The following is a 20,293-nucleotide window of genomic DNA, read 5'->3' as shown; positions in this document are numbered from 1 at the left end:
CTGAACCATATTTAATATTTACATAGCTTAACATGGTCTGAACTCGAGTGACTATTTTACTGAACTCTGAACCGCTGAACCATATTTAATATTTACATAGCTTAGCATGGTCTGAACTCGAGTGACTATTTTACTTAACTCTGAACCGCTGAACCCAATTTAATATTTACATAGCTTAGCATGGTCTGAACTTCGGTGACTATTTTACTGAACTCTGAACCGCTGAACCCAATTTAATATTTCAATAGCTTAGCATGGTCTGAACTCGAGTGACTATTTTACTGAACTCTGAACCACTGAACCATACATAATATTTGAATAGCTTAGCATGGTCTGAACTCGAGTGACTATTTTACTGAACTCTGAACCACTGAACCATACATAATATTTGAATAGCTTAGCATGGTCTGAACTCGAGTGACTATTTTACTGAACTCTGAACCGCTGAACCATATTTAATTTTTACATAACTTAACATGGTCTGAACTCGAGTGACTATTTTACTGAACTCTGAACCGCTGAACCATATTTAATATTTACATAGCTTAACATGGTCTGAACTCGAGTGACTATTTTACTGAACTCTGAACCGCTGAACCATATTTAATATTTACATAGCTTAGCATGGTCTGAACTCGAGTGACTATTTTACTTAACTCTGAACCGCTGAACCCAATTTAATATTTACATAGCTTAGCATGGTCTGAACTCGAGTGACTATTTTACTGAACTCTGAACTGTTGTTGTTTACTGGGTCATGCCAAAATAATTAACCACTAAGTGTAAACAAGAACTGATTCAACTTTATTCAACTAAATGCCGGAAACATACTGCGTAATTAAACATGAATTCAACTGATTTTATATACTGAATGAGAACATTAAAAAACATTAAACAGATCGATATAAAAATAAAACAATAAAAAATAACATCTACAGGATATTATCTCTAATACAACAGTCCCTCTTAATTTGCGTAGATGTTAGGGTTTAAGTTCATGTTTAATCGGATGGATTCCTAGATACGATATGCATGATAGATGCTTCGGCCGGAAGAGACTCTTTGTGAAAACATCCGCCGGCATATCTTCAGTTTTCATGTATTTCAATTCAACCTGCCCTTTCTCGTAATGATCTCTAATGAAATGGTGCCGGATGTCTATATGTTTCGTCCTGGAGTGGAAGACAGGATTTCGAGCCATCTTTTGGGCACCTTGGTTGTCGTTGTACAGGGTTATCCTGGAAACTGGTTCTCCGATCTCATATAGAAACGATGTCAAGAAAATTGCCTCCTTGGTGGCATCTGACAGAGCCATGTACTCGGCTTCGGTACTGGACAGGGCAACTGTGCGTTGCTTTCTAGCTTCCCAGGAAACTACCGCATCGGCGAATTTGAAGGCATATCCGGTGTATGATTTCCGATCCTTTACAGAACCGCCCCAGTCTGCATCGACGAACCCCTCGATGTCCATTCCAGTCCTCTTGAAAATAAGTCCATGATCAATCGTTCCCTTCAAGTATCTTAGCACCCTTTTTCCGGCTATCCAGTGTTGTTCGTCATAGCTTGTATTGAATTGACTGAGAGCGCTGACGGCGTATGAAATGTCTGGACGAGTTGATATGGCCAAATACATAAGTGATCCAACCAACGACTGATACGGGATACTGCTCATCTCCTCTAGAGAAGGGGATTCAGGTCTCTGCAATTTCACGTTGGCATCCATGGGTGTGGCTATGGCCTTTGATTCCAGCATACCAAAACGCTCTAGTACAGACTCTCCATATTTCTTCTGAGAGATTGTAATGGTGTGTTCTTCGACGTTTTGATGGAACTCCATCCCCAGGCAAAAGTGAATTGGACCCATGTCTTTCATTTCGAAGCAATTTCCCAATCCAAGCTTAATGTCCTTCATCCAGGTCAAAACATTTGAGAAGAGAATGAGATCATCCACATAGATGGCAATAATCATGATTTCCTTGGACACTCTCGAAAAATAGACGCATGGATCGCTTTTCAGAGGTTTCATTCCAATTTCTGTCAGCTTCTGGTGTAGCTTCTTATACCACTGATGACCAGACTGCTTAAGTCCATACAGGGATTTCTTGAGGCGACACACTTTGCAACCTTTTGTTTTTAGATCCTGGATCCATTTTCTTGATGTAAGGGCGACTGTCTCACTTTCCTTGAGCGAATGCGATATGTCTTGCAGAGATTCCTCTAGGCCTTCCGGGATTTCCATGTAAATCTCTTCTTCAATTTCGCCATGGAGGTAGGCGGTGACTACATCCATCTGGTGAACCAATAATCCTTTTTCAACCGATAAGGCCATTAGAAGTCTGATCGAGCTTGAACGGACGACAGGTGCAAAGGTCTCATGATAATCAATTCCGGGCCTTTGGGCAAAACCTTTCGCAACTAGACGAGCCTTCCTTCGTTCAACGTCGCCATGTGAATTGTATTTCGTTCGAAAAATGAGTCGGTTTCCCAGAATGTTTTGGTGCTCTGGACGTTCAACGATTTCCCATGTGTTGCACTTGATTTGCGAGATAAATTCTGCATTAATTGCGTCCTTCCAGTCCCGTGAGTATGGAGAGGCCAAAACATCTTTCATAGTTATAGGATTTGATGGAGCCAGTAACCTCGCCGATTCATCAGGTTCTTCCGTTTCTGCTTCCACTTCTGCTTCCTCTTCCGGTTCCTCCGTTTTATTGACTGGGATCATCTTGTAAACCTTCCTTGGTCTTCCAGGGAGTCCGGTTTTAAGAAGCGTGGGCTTTCCGGGGCCTTTCTTCATCTTTAATGGAGCTGGAACCACGAGTTCTTTCTGATCCTTATTGATGTCTGGGGTTTCTGCTAACGTTTCCGAACGTTTATCGGATGAACGTAGGAACGGGAGTTGAATTTCTTTATGGTTCAGTCCGTCGTACTTTGAGCAAACTTCCGGGGTACAAAATTCTTCATAGCTGCCTTGAGTATCGAACTTCTCCAGGAATTTTACATTTCTACTTCGGACAATCTTCCTCTCGGCCGGAATCCATAGTCGGTAAGCCTTTGATTCAAGCGAATAGCCAATGAAGATGCATTCCTTGCTTTTGGCGTCGAGTTTTCCCCTTTTAACGTCTTCGTCTAGCATGAGCGCCTTTACTCCAAAAATCTTTGTATGAAGAAGTGATGGTTTCTTTCCCGTCCATCTGGAATAGGGTATTTCTCCCTTTATGCTTCGAGAAGGACAGCGGTTCCGGACATAATTCGCAGTTGATATGGCCTCAGCCCAAAAAGACGGAGCAAGGTTAGACTGAATCAGCATGCATCTTGCCGTGTCCAGTAGACTCCGGTTCATTCTCTCAGATACCCCATTTTGCTCAGGAGTATGCGGTACTGTCAGCCTTCTGGTGATTCCATTCTCTCTCAAGTACTGATCAAAATTCTGATTGCAATACTCTGAACCGTTGTCAGACTGCAGGACTTTAATTTTCTTCCCAGTTTGTAACTCTGCTCGTTGCTTGAAATCTCTGAAGACCTCCAGCACTTCTGTTTTGCGCTTTAGGAAGTTTACTTCACTCCACCGGGAACAGTCGTCAATGAAAAGTACAAAATATCTTGCTCCGCTCAATGAGGAAATTCGCATAGGTCCGCATACGTCCGAATGTACTATTTCCAATAAGGCTGAGGTACGATCTTCACCGGATTTCGGAAAAGGCATCTTCGACTGTTTCCCTTTTATGCAAATTTCACAAACGCCGAGATTTTCATCCTTCTTAAGATTAATCCCATATGCCAGATTTCTTCGACACATATCCTTTAGAGTCCTTTCATTTAGGTGACCCAAACGAAAATGCCAGTCTTCGATGGTGGTCTTTGGTGAAATTTCCACTTGTACTGCATGGCTCTCGTCATCTGGTTTTCTCAGGAAATAGAGGTCTCCAACTCGGACCGCAACAGCTATAACTTCTCCGTCGGATTTCCGGATACAAGCACTGGTTTTCTTGAATATTACTTCATGGCCCCTATCTGTAATCTTTGAGACGGACATGAGGTTTGTTCGCAGATCCGGTACATGAAGAGCTCGTTCCAGTCGCATGACCTTTTCGCTAATTCCAGTTGTTCCGGATACTTTGATATCGCCTATGCCCGCTATTTTCGTGGATCCCATATTTGCCAGGTTCAGTTTCTTAGTAACTTCGTGATAGGACTGGAAATTTTCTTTCTTCGAGGACATATGAGACGTGGCTCCGCTGTCCAGACACCAGTCATCTAGGGCCCGGTCATCATTTTCGCTTTCTACCATCATGGCTTCTTCTACTGTACTAGCCCGGTAAGTAGTTCCATTTCTTCTTTCTGGACAGTTGGCAACCTTATGCCCTGGTTTCCTGCACCCATGACATTTATACTTGAAAGTGCTTTTACCTTCTCGCGGGCTTCTGATTCTACCCGTTACGGACTTCATTCGTGGTTGATGGCTGCTACTTGTCATCGCATTATGAACTGGACCCTCCGTTTTTGAGATTCGAGCGTTCGCTTCCTCAAGAATCTTAACCTTCAGGGCTTCAGGATCCGGCAATGTGTCTCGGGTTTCAATAGCACATCGAAAATTCTCGAATGATTCCGGCAAACTATATAACAGCATTATGGCGAGTAATTCTTGGTTAATTACCAGTTGCATATCCGCCAGCTTGTCCACAGTTTCGAAAAACTCCTTCATATGTTCCTGGACATTTTCACCCTCTTGCATTTTCTTCAGGGTAAGCTTTTTCAGCAGAGTTGCCTTGCGAGCCGGTCCTCTTGATTGATATATAGATTCAAGTTTTGTCCACACGTCCCGAGAAGTGACGCAATTCTTCACCTGTTTCAGTTCTGACGGACTGATAGCCAGAATCAAATCCGATTTCGCTTTCCGGTCATTCCTATCCCAGTCTTTAACCAACTGAGAGTTTCCTTCCGCTCCAGGTATAAGAGTTGGTCTAGTGATTTTCCCTTCGACATATTCCCATAAGTCGTTCTTGTTAAGTAAAGCTTCTACTTGCATCCTCCAGGTATCGTAATTTTCTTTCGTCAGTGTTTCAATCCGTACTTGGTGACTTCCAGCCATCCTTGAAATTGATCTTGACACGTACTGGCTAACTCACGACTTCTAACCTATTTCTAATGCGCGGTGGGAGCGTACTGGGCCTATAACCTGTTGTTGTTTACTGGGTCATGCCAAAATAATTAACCACTAAGTGTAAACAAGAACTGATTCAACTTTATTCAACTAAATGCCGGAAACATACTGCGTAATTAAACATGAATTCAACTGATTTTATATACTGAATGAGAACATTAAAAAACATTAAACAGATCGATATAAAAATAAAACAATAAAAAATAACATCTACAGGATATTATCTCTAATACTATTTTACTTAACTCTGAACCGCTGAACCCAATTTAATATTTACATAGCTTAGCATGGTCTGAACTCGAGTGACTATTTTACTGAACTCTGAACCGCTGAACCCAATTTAATATTTACATAGCTTAGCATGGTCTGAACTCGAGTGACTATTTTACTTAACTCTGAACCGCTGAACCCAATTTAATTTTTACATAGCTTAACATGGTCTGAACTCGAGTGACTATTTTACTGAACTCTGAACCGCTGAACCCAATTTAATATTTACATAGCTTAACATGGGAATTTGGCAGGGGCGGACTGGGCAGTTGGGCAAAATCCCACGGGGCCGTTAGCAAATTTAACTTTAGTGGCCGCAAGCCAAGGAGGGAGTGGCCGGTCCTGCTTGCCAATAAATTCCTTAAAGATTTATCTGAGATAGTGAGAAGTGGCGAAATTAGCACATAGTAATAATACCAGCCTAATAGGCAAAAACTTTGACGGCTCCGAGCTTAACAAAACCGTTTTTCCCCACGTTCTTCAATAGACAAATCCATAAATTCCTCCAGAGAAGCAAACACACAGGAAGGGAAGGTTTTTATCTCGAGCTAAGAAGCAAAGCCAGATGGACCCCAAGTTCACAACACGCGGGGGCTAGCCAACTCATACTGCTTCAAACGGTGCTTTTTGTCTAGAGATAAAAAACCTTCCCACAGTGTGTTCGATTGAAAACGTATATCGAAGAACAGAAGTTTGCGTCAGCGATACTAGTTCCGTGGTAAGCAATCTAAGCCATGAAGACGAACTTTTACCTGTACGAACTAGTAGGCATTCAAGTTTCGATGCCAAACAAAAGAGTTAACTAAGAAACTGTGCATCTTCATGCTCCAGAGTTAATTTTAGTGGATGCCTTATATGTTGTTATCGTATGCTTTACAAATATACTCTTCATTCCTCTGCATACACAAACCTATTTCTTGTATACGAATATTTGTTAGCTTTGCCATTGTGTTAAGTTAACTGCGAAAGAGCCTTTTTCAAACTTATAATGATTAAAAACAGATTGAGGTCATCACTATGAAAATATTTTCTGAAAGCTTTAATGATTATGACTTTAGAAAGGGAAATTCTAAGGAGTATGTGGTAAATTCATATTAATTTATCTAAACCATGCTCGGTTTTTTCCTTTGCACTAATATCTAAACTCAGAATTAAAATACATGAGAAATTGGTCTTAAAATTTGGTTTGTCAATCGGGGTCCCGAGAATTGAAAGGCGTTGACAAACGATCACCCAAACATCATTGACTGCGGCGCCAATATTGGGGCTGTTTGAGCCATTTTTGGGGGCCGCGAGCCTACAATGCCCACAACACCAAAACGCCGCCAGTCCGCCTCCGGAATACGGGTGGTGCTCCCCTATATTTGTTCCCATACGATTTGCACGATGAAGAGAGAATGCTTGTTTGTGGAGGAGTGAACTCGTTTGTCGAACTTACCGCTTTGAAAAGAAGGTTTGGAAACGAGATATTAAATATGGTTCAGCAGTTCAGAGTTCAGTAAAATAGTCACTCGCATTCAGACCATGCTAAGCTATTGAAATATTAAATATGGTTCAGCGGTTCAGAGTTCAGTAAAATAGTCACCGAAGTTCAGACCATGTTAAGTATGTAAATATTAAATTGGGTTTAGCGGTTCAGAGTTCAGTAAAATAGTCACTCGAGTTCAGACCATGCTAAGCTATTGAAATATTAAATATGGTTCAGCGGTTCAGAGTTCAGTAAAATAGTCACTCGAGTTCAGACCATGCTAAGCTATTGAAATATTAAATATGGTTCAGCGGTTCAGAGTTCAGTAAAATAGTCACTCGCGTTCAGACCATGCTAAGCTATGTAAATATTAAAATGGGTTCAGCGGTTCAGAGTTCAGTAAAATAGTCACTCGAGTTCAGACCATTTTAAGATATGTAAAAATTAAATATGGTTCAGCGGTTCAGAGTTCAGTAAAATAGTCACTCGAGTTCAGACCATGCTAAGCTATTGAAATATTAAATATGGTTCAGCGGTTCAGAGTTCAGTAAAATAGTCACTCGAGTTCAGACCATGTTAAGCTATGTAAAAATTAAATATGGTTCAGCGGTTCAGAGTTCAGTAAAATAGTCACTCGCGTTCAGACCATGCTAAGCTATGTAAATACTAAAATGGGTTCAGCGGTTCAGAGTTCAGTAAAATAGTCACTCGAGTTCAGACCATTTTAAGCTATGTAACAATTAAATATGGTTCAGCGGCTCAGAGTTCAGTAAAATAGTCACTCGAGTTCAGACCATGCTAAGCTATTGAAATATTAAATATGGTTCAGCGGTTCAGAGTTCAGTAAAATAGTCACTCGAGTTCAGACCATGCTAAGGTATTGAAATATTAAATTGTGTTCAGCGGTTCAGAGTTCAGTAAAATAGTCACTCGAGTTCAGACCATGCTAAGCTATTGAAATATTAAATTGGGTTCAGCGGTTCAGGGTTCAGCGGTTCAGAGTTCAGTAAAATAGTCACTCGAGTTCAGACCATGCTAAGGTATTGAAATATTAAATTGGGTTCAGCGGTTCAGAGTTCAGTAAAATAGTCACTCGAGTTCAGATCATGTTAAGCTATGTAAAAATTAAATATGGTTCAGCGGTTCAGAGTTCAGTAAAATAGTCACTCGAGTTCAGACAATGCTAAGCTATTGAAATATTAAATATGGTTCAGCGGTTCAGAGTTCAGTAAAATAGTCACTCGAGTTCAGACCATGCTAAGGTATTGAAATATTAAATTGGGTTCAGCGGTTCAGAGTTCAGTAAAATAGTCACTCGCGTTCAGACCATGTTAAGCTATGTAAATATTAAAATGGGTTCAGCGGTTCAGAGTTCAGTAAAATAGTCACTCGAGTTCAGACCATTTTAAGCTATGTAAAAATTAAATATGGTTCAGCGGTTCAGAGTTCAGTAAAATAGTCACTCGAGTTCAGACCATGCTAAGCAACTGAAATATTAAATATGGTTCAGCGGTTCAGAGTTCAGTAAAATAGTCACTCGAGTTCAGACCATGCTAAGCTATTGAAATATTAAATATGGTTCAGCGGTTCAGAGTTCAGTAAAATAGTCACTCGAGTTCAGACCATGCTAAGCTATTGAAATATTAAATTGGGTTCAGCGGTTCAGAGTTCAGTAAAATAGTCACTCGAGTTCAGACCATGCTAAGCTATTGAAATATTAAATTGGGTTCAGCGGTTCAGAGTTCAGTAAAATAGTCACTCGCGTTCAGACCATTTTAAGCTATGTAAAAATTAAATATGGTTCAGCGGTTCAGAGTTCAGTAAAATAGTCACTCGAGTTCAGACCATGCTAAGCTATTGAAATATTAAATATGGTTCAGCGGTTCAGAGTTCAGTAAAATAGTCACTCGAGTTCAGACCATTTTAAGATATGTAAAAATTAAATATGGTTCAGCGGTTCAGAGTTCAGTAAAATAGTCACTCGAGTTCAGACCATGTTAAGCTATGTAAAAATTAAATATGGTTCAGCGGTTCAGAGTTCAGAAAAATAGTCACTCGAGTTCAGACCATGCTAAGCTATTGAAATATTAAATATGGTTCAGCGGTTCAGAGTTCAGTAAAATAGTCACTCGAGTTCAGACCATGCTAAGCTATTGAAATATTAAATTGGGTTCAGCGGTTCAGAGTTCAGTAAAATAGTCACTCGAGTTCAGACCATGCTAAGCTAATGAAATATTAAATATGGTTCAGCGGTTCAGAGTTCAGTAAAATAGTCACTCGAGTTCAGACCATGCTAAGCTATTGAAATATTAAATTGGGTTCAGCGGTTCAGGGTTCAGCGGTTCAGAGTTCAGTAAAATAGTCACTCGAGTTCAGACCATGCTAAGCTATTGAAATATTAAATTGGGTTCAGCGGTTCAGAGTTCAGTAAAATAGTCACCGAAGTTCAGACTATGTTAAGATATGGGACCTATGAAGAGGGTTCAGCGGTTCAGAGTTCAGTAAAATAGTCACTTTAATTCAGTCCATTGAGATTCAAGCCTTTGTTTATTACTCCTATTTGAATTCTCTATGAGAGTGGATGGTAGTTTTTCACCCATGTAGAGATTTTAGTACCAAGTTCAGTAATTCAGCGGTTCAGAGGGTTCAGTATTTTAGTCACACCCTAAAACAACAGGGTACTTATTTCCTTCACATCAATTTTAACTTGCCAAAGCTGCGGGAAGCAATTCGGGCGCCAGTTGAGTCACACTTTGCATTATAGAGCTGCGTGTAGCAAATTCACCATAATATCACGAAACTTCCGCGTTGTAAGATCCAATTATTATGGAGATTTTGATCATTACTCGTAGTGTTCAGTATATTTAATCGAAAACACGAGCGATATGCTATCAAATTTCGCAATATGAAACAATATTACCTCCGAATTTGCAATTTAACAAGCTATTTCTAAGAAAAATCTGAATTTCACCATAACGTTTCGTTTTACGAACGAATCATCGTGAAGATTTTGGTCATTATGCACATTTGATAACGTATCGCGCGAGTTGTTAATGTATGTTAATAACACTTTTTAGGTTTTGTTGTTTTCTATTAAAAACTAAATTGTGTCTGAATTTGCAATTTTATAATCTACTTTGGTAAGATCGAATTATTATGGAAATTTTCCTTATTACTCGTGATATTCTCTATTTGAAAACCCTATCTTTTGTTTGGTAATGTTACTGGTAAGTTATTTATTTCACGCAATTAGGTACTTAGTATCGCTCATATGAACTGCTACAAACAATTTGAATTGCGTTAATTTAAATTTATTAAGGTGTTAAAAAATGCATAAAAGCATTGGGATAACTCAAACATTCTTTCGTAAATTTATAATAAATGTTTAAGTTGTGATTTTACCTCGCAAGAATTCGTCGTTCGAATTAAAACTAATTTGACAAATTTCCCTTCCTATAAAACCATTAAGTTACTGAAATGTAATACGCGCCTTCCGATCATTCGTGTTCAGTGATGGGCAAGTGTCGAAGCACTTCAGATATATATATAGACTGAGAGATAATCAATCGAGAAGCGCTATGGAATGGTTAGCTTGGTTCAGTTTTAAACGCGGTATTTCAGATTTCTATATTTCTATTTCTATTCAATCGGCTTATACTGAGAAAAAGCGAAACTGAAAACATCAAAGTTGATGGTTTGTATAATAACGAAATTTTCCAATTTTGGGGATGTTTTTACCACGGATGTCTGGTTACTTACCACATATATAGACACAAACCTCTGATCCGGGATTAACGCTAAACACGAGATGGATTCGTACATACAATGAAATTAATAAGCAGACTGGAATCTTTAAACATGAAATTAACCATGATGTGGGAATGATATTGGAATATAGATAAAAATCCGAAGTTATCATTAAAGAACTTAGACGTTCGCACCGAAATTAATGAACCAAACTAATTTTGGTGGAAAAAAGAATGATAAGAATTTTTTTAAATAATTGATGTTTTCAGAAGTGGATCATATTAGAGCTCCCTAGAAGTACTGGACGATATAACATCGCCGTGCATCAGCATTGTCTCCTAGCACTGAAGAGAAAAGGGTATATGCGAAACGCAGCGGCGAATTTGTGAACTAAACCAGAGGAATGATTTTGGCGCGAAAGAAATTTTTAATAAGCGGGGCAAGCAAACGGAAGTAAGTGGTAGCCAATGAGGAAAGGTTTGAGAGAGAAGAGCGCGGAAGGAAACAAGTTGTTCCATACAAAGTGTTGGGTTATGAATATAATAGTAGAAGTCCACTTTATTTTCCCAATTTTAAAAAATAATTGGCGGTCTATAGGTATTTTTTAAACACTTGTGTTGAAAATGAAATTAATATGAATTCAAATGATCAAAATAGCCTTCATCATGCTAGAACATTTTTAATGTATCCTTAGTACAGCACTGAGCTTCCACCGATCTAAAGGTTTTTAGCGAGGATAGTTGGACCGATTTATTACTAATTAAAGGTTATGTGCGTCGACATAGAAATTTGTTTTCCTTTTTTAAGTGTGACAAAGGTTTTCCGTTTGCGAAAGATTCTGGTTTTACAAAACGTTTTAGTCGCTTACGGTTAAGTGCTTTTAATATCACATAGATCGTGTTCAGATGTCTCTTTAATTTGGGTATTGCAATTAATTACATTGATCCTAGGCGTTTTTCCTAATTAACAAAGAAACATAAGCCATTCTAAATCAAAATTATAACGCGATAACAAGCTTCACACTACACTCTAAGAAATGGAAGTGTTAAAAAGGTGTTAAAACGGCGTAAACACCGTAAAAACACCCAAAAGAGAGTTTTATTACCTTGAGTTTTTAGGGGCCAATTTAAAGTGTAAATTCGGTGTAAAATAACACTATTAAAACACCGTTCGAAATTAAACATGAAAAATTACAATATTGCGGGTTTCTTAAATAAGGTCTTTCATTTTCATTAATGTTTTAATATTAAAGTCAATACAAACAGTAAAAAATTATTGAAAAACGTAATTGTTAAACCTTTTTAAAGACGATATTCATGAAAGAAAACAGTTTTATCCTTTATATAAAATTAACAAAGAAATTGGTAATCTGGCGGTGTTGTACCTTCATAAAACTATGCTAAACGTGTTAGGCGACACTCTTACAGGTGTTAAGCGATACTCTTAAAAAACGAGACTAGGTTAGGTACTGGCCTCACAGTAGAGCCAGCTTAAGAAGCCAAAGTGGGGCACTTGGTTTTGTGACATGTTTTATCATTGTTTTGAGAAAAATTAGAGTACTAAATGGATTTGTTTTTGTAAAATCTGTAGTGCAAATTAGATAAAACGCGTTTCTGGTGCCCGAAAATCTCTAAGTGAAAAGAGATTATTAAATTTAACAAGAACGTCTATATCTACTGCTTGAATATTATAGCCTCCAAAACTAATTTATTACCTATGCATTTGTACAAATTAAAAACTTTCTGCCTTTTTCAAAAGTTTATAAACCCGTAAAAATGACTTTATATGCAACAACCCTCGCTTAAAGAGGTATAGTTCTGCATGTGAGAACTTTCCTCCCTATAGGTGATGAAGTTCTCTCAATGCTATGAATATAGCACTAATTGCTAATAATACTGCGGAATGGGGGATAATCAAAATTTAATTAAACAGGAAAACCATACTCGATATTTGTGTTATGCCTCATGAGTGGTCAAAATGAAGCTACTACTTTGTTTTATGTCATCGGTTTTGCTCTAGGAAAAGTACCAGAATTTCTACTACTATCCTACCAAAAAATCTCCCACTCTTAAAGGTGTTACGCGACACTCTTAAAGGTGTGAAGCGACACTCTGAAAGGTGCTATGCCGCACCCTTTAAGGAGTTGCACAACACTAATATGAGAGTAAAAATTCACTTTCAGTGCGATATAAGAGTTAAAAAGGTGTTAAACTGCACCTCTGTTGCACAATTTTATACTTATCTTTGCCACCAATTGCTCAAATAAGTGTTATTAAACCCTTTCAGGGGTGTAAATGAACACTTTTAACGGTGTCAAATTTGGACCCATACACTCTAAGAAATCGAAGTGTTGAAAATGTGTTAAAAGGGTGTAAATTTAGAATACTCTTTTTTTTACACCGTAAAAACACCCAAAAGAGAGTTTTTATTACCTTGAGTTTTTGTGGCCAATTTAAGGTGTAAATACAGTGTAAAGTAACACTTTAAAAACACCCTTTGAAATTAAACATGGAAATTTATAATATGGCTGGTTTCTTAAATAAGGTCTTTTATTTCCATTAATATTTGAATATTAGAGTAAAAAATTATTTGTTAAACATTTATTTAAAGATGATATTCATGAAAGAACATATTTTTCCTTTAAATAAAATAACTAAGAAATTGGTAATCAGGCGGTATTGTACCATTATAAAACACTGCTAAACGTGTTAAGCGACACTCTTACAGGTGTTAGGCGACACTCTTAACGGTGTTAGGCGAGAATCTTAATAGTGCTAGGCGACACTCTTAATAGTGTTAGGTGACACTCTTAACGGTGTTAGGCGACACTCTTAATAGTGTTAGGTGACACTCTTAACGGTGTTAGGCGACACTCCTAATAGTGCTAGGCGACACTCTTAATAGTGTTAGGCGACACTCCTAATAGTGTCACGCTCACTTTTTAAGCTTTCCTTTTTCCCCCCTTTTTTTTATTGACACAAGTGTTCCTTTTTTTAACAGGGGTCGGTATCCCCTCCCCCTTTTTTATTGACACCTAAACTCTTTCCCTCCGGAGTGGAAAATAACCTGGGCCCCACAGGAGACTAAAAAAATACCCAACTGTACCGAAATGGGGTAAACAACTTCACTTGTATTTTTGATTTTAAGAAAGATGGTCAGAAAATAAATCGTGTTCTCAAAAGTTACAATCTCTCTCTAATTTTTAAAAACCCGCGTAACAAATGGTGGCAGAAGTGGGATTTTTGTGACTGTGCTCCGATACGCAGTTATAATTAATTGTGGTTAAACTATATCATAATCAAACCAATCATCCTGGCGACTCCCGCTAGTTCTCAGAGTGCGGTAGCTTCACGTGACAACATTTTACGGCAATTACCATCGGTGGAGGACACTTTAACGGATAACCTCGATAATACAAGCCTACGCAACGGTAAGAAAATTTCAATTAACCCAAATCAAAACAAGACAAAGCCTGCTCCCGCCAAAACTAAAATGTCGGCCGAAGACCTCCAAGGCTTATTAACGCAAGTTAAACAGGCAGTAGACATTCTCAACAATAAGCCAACTCCTGCAGCTTCAATCGCGATTCCTGCTAACCAAGTTTGGAATGTCCCAACCTTCAGTGGTGAACATGGGGAAAGCGCAAAGGAATGGGTTATTATTTTTGAGCGTTTTGCGAAACAATTAGGCTGGACTGATGAGGCGAAACGGACCCAAGCTCAGGGCTATTTTCCCCTAAACAGCACGGCATACCACTGGCAAAAAGTTAAGGGAGACAAGGCTACCGATTGGTTGACTTGGAACAATGATTTTTTAGCCGCTTTCCCCGATAATAAGGACCGCGATTTTTGGCTTTTTCGAATGAAAGCGCGATTGCAACAGCCAGGAGAAAGAATCGAAACTTACTTCTACGGCAAGCTTGATTTGTGTCAAAAATGTAATTTAATGCCGGATCAACCAGAAACAATTGATTATATCTTACGAGGCCTAGCTAATAGATCGCACGCTGCGTCCCTTAAATCGGCGGGAGTAAAAACGGCGGACGAGCTACTGAAAATGGCTCGGGCTTTCGAAGAGAATGACCGGGATCGTAGCGCGGTAGAGGCACAAACCCCCGTGGCCACGTTCCACTACGCCCCTCCCTCAACAAAAGCCGAACCTAGCGATATTTCGCCCGTTAACGCAAAAATAATTCAAGATTTAACCTCTAAAATGGATTTAATTGTGGATAAACTCACAAAATTAGAGCTAGAAGGATCAAAAGGTCGTCAAAACCATGAAGATACTCTCGGCCCGCGGACCACACGAACCCAAAGAACTGATTTTCAACCAGTAACATGCCGATGTTGCGGAAAATATGGACACGCGACGCACGCCTGTAACAACCAAGCCGCAAGGGCTGCCATGTACGGTCCTCAACCTCAAAACAATCCCCCACAATATCAAAACTTGCCCCATTATTCCGCCAATTTTTCGTCCTACCCACAAGTTTTACCGCAATACCACAACTATCAACCGGCTTATAACCCTCCGCCCTACGCGGGACAACCTCATTATCAAAATAATCAAGCGACCTATAACCCCGCGGCTCAACAAGATTATCAAGCTCATCAAACGGCTTATAACCCTCAACCGTACGCGGCACTCCAAAATTATCAAGCGAATCCCAGATTAATGATGGGCCCTGGTCAACCGCAGGTGGCGCCACGTGCCCCGAGGAACTCTTTTGGTCACCCTCGACTACCGATGCCAACTAACCCGCTTCCTCATTCGGGAAACTACAGGGCAGGCCCCCAGGGGCAAGGCCGAGCCCAATAGACGTCACGCAAGACCCCAAGATTTTACCCACAATCCATTATCAGTTCCAAGGTTTAGCAGAAAAGACCCAACCCCGTCTCTCTGACTCTCCTGTACCCCTCGTGTATACCTGGGTAACCAATATCGGTCAAGTAGAAGCTCTCATAGATACAGGCGCCGGTCGGTGTATAATCAAGAAATCCATCCTCGTCGACGCCAACTTAACACAGTACATTCAGGAATGGACGGGAGCAAAGCTGGTGGGTTTCGATGGTGTAACTACCTTACCATTGGGAACTATGACTCTAGAGATAGACTTAAGAATAGAAAATCAAAAACCACAACTAGTTGAATTCTTAGTAGTACCAAATTCACTATATCCAATGGTACTAGGATTTGACTGGGTGAAGAAGAACGAGCTAACGATTTCGTATACCAAACCACACGGGCTACGGATAATCCCTAAGAAATTACCTCAGTCCTGCGTCATAGACATACCACCCGAATCCCTGTACGAAGACGACACTGCACCTCTAGGCGAAGCTAACAACTCCCGCGAGGATTCCGACAGCAATAGTAGACCAAGTTATAAGGTTATCGCTTCCAGTAACGAAACCATTCCCGTAAATAGCGCCAAATGGGTACCTGGAACGGTCACAGGGAAGAAGTTCCACGGGGATGAACAAGTTTATATTGCGAAGAAAGTTCACAGCGACCCCAACCGTCAATATGCCTGCCCAGCCAGCTTGGTCATAGCTACCGAAGAATGCATCCCGATATTCCTCATAAATTTGGGAAAGGAAGAGCTCAGAATACATCAAGGTTGCGAACTGACTTCGGTTGACGTCGTACAAGAGGTAAAGACCGTACCAGAGTACACAGAGCCAAACCCCCAGTGTGGTGTGGGTTTTGACAAAGAGCAGTTCAGCCCGCCACGGAAACCAAATTCCCGTCGTCTAACCGAAGATGACCTAACCATTGGATCAAGTCTCGAAGCACACGAGAAGGCAGCCATGTTAAAATTATTGGAAACCTATCGAACTTGCTTCGCTCTGTCTAAAGAAGAAATCGGAAAAACCAATCTAACAAATCACGAAATAGAAACGGGATCGACCGTACCCATACATCAAAATCCGTATAGAGTAGCCCGGACCGAAAGAGATATAATTGGACAACAAGTTCAGGAAATGCTGACGCAAGATGTAATCGAACACTCCTCTTCTCCTTGGTCCTCACCCGTAGTACTAGTTCGGAAACCAAACGGCGACTGGCGCTTTTGTGTCGATTACAGGGCCCTAAATTCCGTCACGAAGAAGGACAATTATCCATTACCTCGAATTGATGACGCTTTAGACTATCTAGGGGGCTCCAAATACTTCTCGACCCTGGATTTGGCAAGCGGATACTGGCAAGTCGAAGTGGCTCCTAAAGACAGAGAAAAGACCGCCTTTGTCACCCCAGACGGACTTTACCAGTTCAAGCGAATGCCCTTCGGCTTATGTAATTCTCCTGCCACTTTTCAAAGGCTAATGGACTGTGTTTTGGGCCCATTGAAATGGACCATGGCCCTGGTTTATCTGGACGATATCGTCATCTACGCATCTACGTTCGAAGAACATCAAAAGAGGCTTGAATTGGTACTACAGACCATTAGCAATGCTGGACTAACCCTTCAACCGTCCAAATGCGTCTTTGGTGCCGACGAAGTAAAATATCTCGGACATATCGTAAACGCCCAAGGAATACGACCCGACCCAAACAAACTACGGGCCGTATCCGAATTTCCTATTCCAAGAAACCCTAAGGGAGTCCGCTCCTTCTTAGGATTAACGAGTTACTATAGACGATACATCAAAAACCACGCGGAACGGTCGCACCCCTTAACCTCGCTGCTGAAGAAAAACCAGCCATGGGAATGGGGACAGATACAACAGAACGCCTTCGACGATTTAAAGCAAACCCTTCTTCAGGCACCGATTCTCGGACACTATATTGAAAGCGATGAAACGGCCATCTACACGGACGCGAGTGGTCACGGCCTTGGCGCCGTCTTGGTTCAACAAGACCCTACCGGAAGAGAACGCGTACTTAGTTATGCAAGTCGACGATTGAATACTGCCGAAGAAAAGTATCACTCCTCTGAATTAGAAGCTTTGGCCCTTATTTGGGCGGTGGAACGTTTCCGCCCATACCTCTAAGGAAAAGAATTTAAAGCCATTACCGATAATAGCGCACTAACCTGGCTTGATAAGAAGAAGGAATTAACTTCAAAGTACGCTAGATGGGCTTTACGACTCCAAGAGTATACCTTCAGTATTATTCATCGACCAGGAAAATTACACCAAAATGCGGACATATTATCACGGGCTCCAGTGGACCCACCGACGTACACATGTCTTGCTGAAGAGATCCCTCTCTTATTCACTCATGTCAAGGGTTATACGCCCGCCGAAATTGCACTAGCGCAACAATCTTTACCAAAGCTAAAGGGGATTATGGATCGTCTACAAAGTCAATTGGAGTCACCGCCAGACATGGCCTACGAGCTTCGTGACGAAGATACTCCGTTTTCTCTGAGACAGGGCATACTATTCCGTAAAAACCCTTATAAAAATAGGGGTGGTCGAACCAACCTTTTGGTAATCCCTCCAAGCATGCGGCGAGAAGTCATGGATCTAGCCCACGACTGCGAAACGGGTGGTCACCTGGGCGTTGAAAAAACCTTTTCTAAAATTGTTGATCGTTACTGGTGGCCTCGATGCCGAAAATATATACAGAAATATGTGGCCAGTTGCCCTAAATGTCAATTACGAAGAGCTCCAAATAGAAAACCAGAAGGGTTTTTACAACCGATTCCCCCACCTTCTAGACCTTTTCAAGTCATAGGAATCGACCACCTTGGACCATTTCCTACCACATCTTCGGGGAACAAGCATCTATTGGTAGCCGTCGATTATCTAACTAAGTGGATCATAGTTGAAGCCGTTCCCACAACGGAATCCGCTTACGTGGCCGATTTTCTTGAAACCAAAATTATTCTTCAGCATGGCACCCCTGAAGCAGTGATAAGCGATCGTGGCTCTGCCTTCCTGGGAAAGAAAACGGCGGATACCCTCTCCACCCACCATATAAAACACCTACCTACGACAAGTTATCACCCTCAAACTAACGGCTTAACGGAAAAAACAAACGGGTCCTTAACAAATATCGTGGCTCATTTCATTCGCAATGATCAATCAGACTGGGACAAACACATGAACTACGCTTGTTTCGCGCTAAATACCGCTAAGCAAGACACTACTCGAAGAAGCCCGTTCGAACTGGTCTACGGACGCTTACCAGTACTACCGGGAGAAAACGCCATCCGGCATCCTAGCGACGATCAAATTAGTGACTTTCGGTCCGACACATTTGAGCACGCTTTAGAAGAAATGCGAAAAATCGCGAGGGAAAACATCTGTTTAGCCCAAGACAAACAAGCCAATCAATATAACAAAAGACGGGAGGAAGCTACCTCGTACCAAGAGGGAGATCTGATCATGGTGCGGGACTTTAGGCGTATTAAAGGAAAGTCAACCAAGTTACTAGCCAAATTTAAAGGCCCTTACCAAGTCATTAGACGCGTAAACAACCTGACGTACCAGGTTCAGGACCCTCCTTCCACTCGTACCAGAAAGACCCACCGAATTTTTACAGTGAACGTGTGTCACATGAAGCCTTTTCACCTCCGAGACACTCATGACCTAGACGAATACGATGACAATTTCTCCAACCTGGATAGCGGTTCCGATAACGATTCTGATACAGAGTGGTACTCCGACTCAGATACCCAGATCAGCGAGGATGAAGCGAACTTTACAGCTCAAAAAACCGAAGACGAACTCGCAATTACTACTTCAGAACACCAACAGAGTCTTAGACGCAGTTTAAGAAATACAAAAGCACCAGAACGATATGGAATTCACGTTTAACCTAACTAGTACAATGTATATTTATATTTTTAATTAGTTTTCTTATCCCTTCGTTTTGAATTTTGCTCATTTTTATTTTTTGTTCTTGTTATTATCATTTATATTTTTTGAGGGGTGAATTGTTTAGAACTAGCATAGTTAGAACGGTTACGCTAGAAATTAACTCCCACTGTATTGGTTTTTCAAATGTAATTTAATCCAGTAATTTCCTTTGGATTCTAAGAATAATAACTATAAATTGATGTTGCTGTCGCGAATTTTAAGTACCATTGATACTGGTAAAATGCCACCATGGCCACATTGTTCTTGATTATCTTTTTACTTTATTTTATCCATTGTTTAATTTTTCGTGTCTGAGGACAGCCAGTTTTCTTTTCTGGTGGGGAAGAGTTGTCACGCTCACTTTTTAAGCTTTCCTTTTTCCCCCCTTTTTTTTATTGACACAAGTGTTCCTTTTTTTAACAGGGGTCGGTATCCCCTCCCCCTTTTTTATTGACACCTAAACTCTTTCCCTCCGGAGTGGAAAATAACCTGGGCCCCACAGGAGACTAAAAAAATACCCAACTGTACCGAAATGGGGTAAACAACTTCACTTGTATTTTTGATTTTAAGAAAGATGGTCAGAAAATAAATCGTGTTCTCAAAAGTTACAATCTCTCTCTAATTTTTAAAAACCCGCGTAACAATAGTGTTAGGCGACACTCCTAATAGTGTTAGGCGACACTCCTAATAGTGTTAGGCGACACTCCTAATAGTGTTAGGCGACACTTTTAATAGTGTTTGGCGACACTCCTAATAGTGTTAGGCGACACTCCTAATAGTGTTAGGCGACACTCTTAATAGTGCTAGGCGACACTCTTAATAGTGTTAGGCGACACT

General features: G+C 40.4%; 1 protein-coding gene across 1 annotated transcript; it reads left to right on the top strand.

Annotated features, from left to right (window-relative positions):
* Positions 1-14,138: 14,138 nt before the first annotated feature.
* LOC149679039 (uncharacterized) lies at positions 14,139-17,650 on the top strand. The gene is made up of 2 exons (XM_089835973.1): positions 14,139-15,344; positions 15,431-17,650. Exons 1-2 carry the CDS (start codon positions 14,139-14,141, stop codon positions 17,639-17,641), a joined length of 3,417 nt encoding a protein of 1,138 aa, XP_089692099.1. The 3' UTR covers positions 17,642-17,650.
* Positions 17,651-20,293: the final 2,643 nt, after the last annotated feature.

This window comes from Phalangium opilio, unplaced genomic scaffold (assembly GCF_054372755.1).
Source record: "Phalangium opilio isolate 3A_F unplaced genomic scaffold, DU_Popi_V2 ptg000042l_1, whole genome shotgun sequence".
Taxonomy (NCBI): domain Eukaryota; kingdom Metazoa; phylum Arthropoda; class Arachnida; order Opiliones; family Phalangiidae; genus Phalangium; species Phalangium opilio.
Note: the sequence above shows the minus strand (reverse complement) of the source record. Positions and strands in the feature narration are given on the sequence as shown.

Excerpts from the sequence above, each read along its gene's own strand:
- LOC149679039 (XM_089835973.1), top strand. The coding sequence starts at position 14,139 with ATGTCGGCCGAAGACCTCCAAGGCTTATTAACGCAAGTTAAACAGGCA. Across the intron at positions 15,345-15,430 it reads TGGGCCCTGGTCAACCGCAG|GGCAGGCCCCCAGGGGCAAG; the intron begins GTGGCGCCACGT and ends GGGAAACTACAG.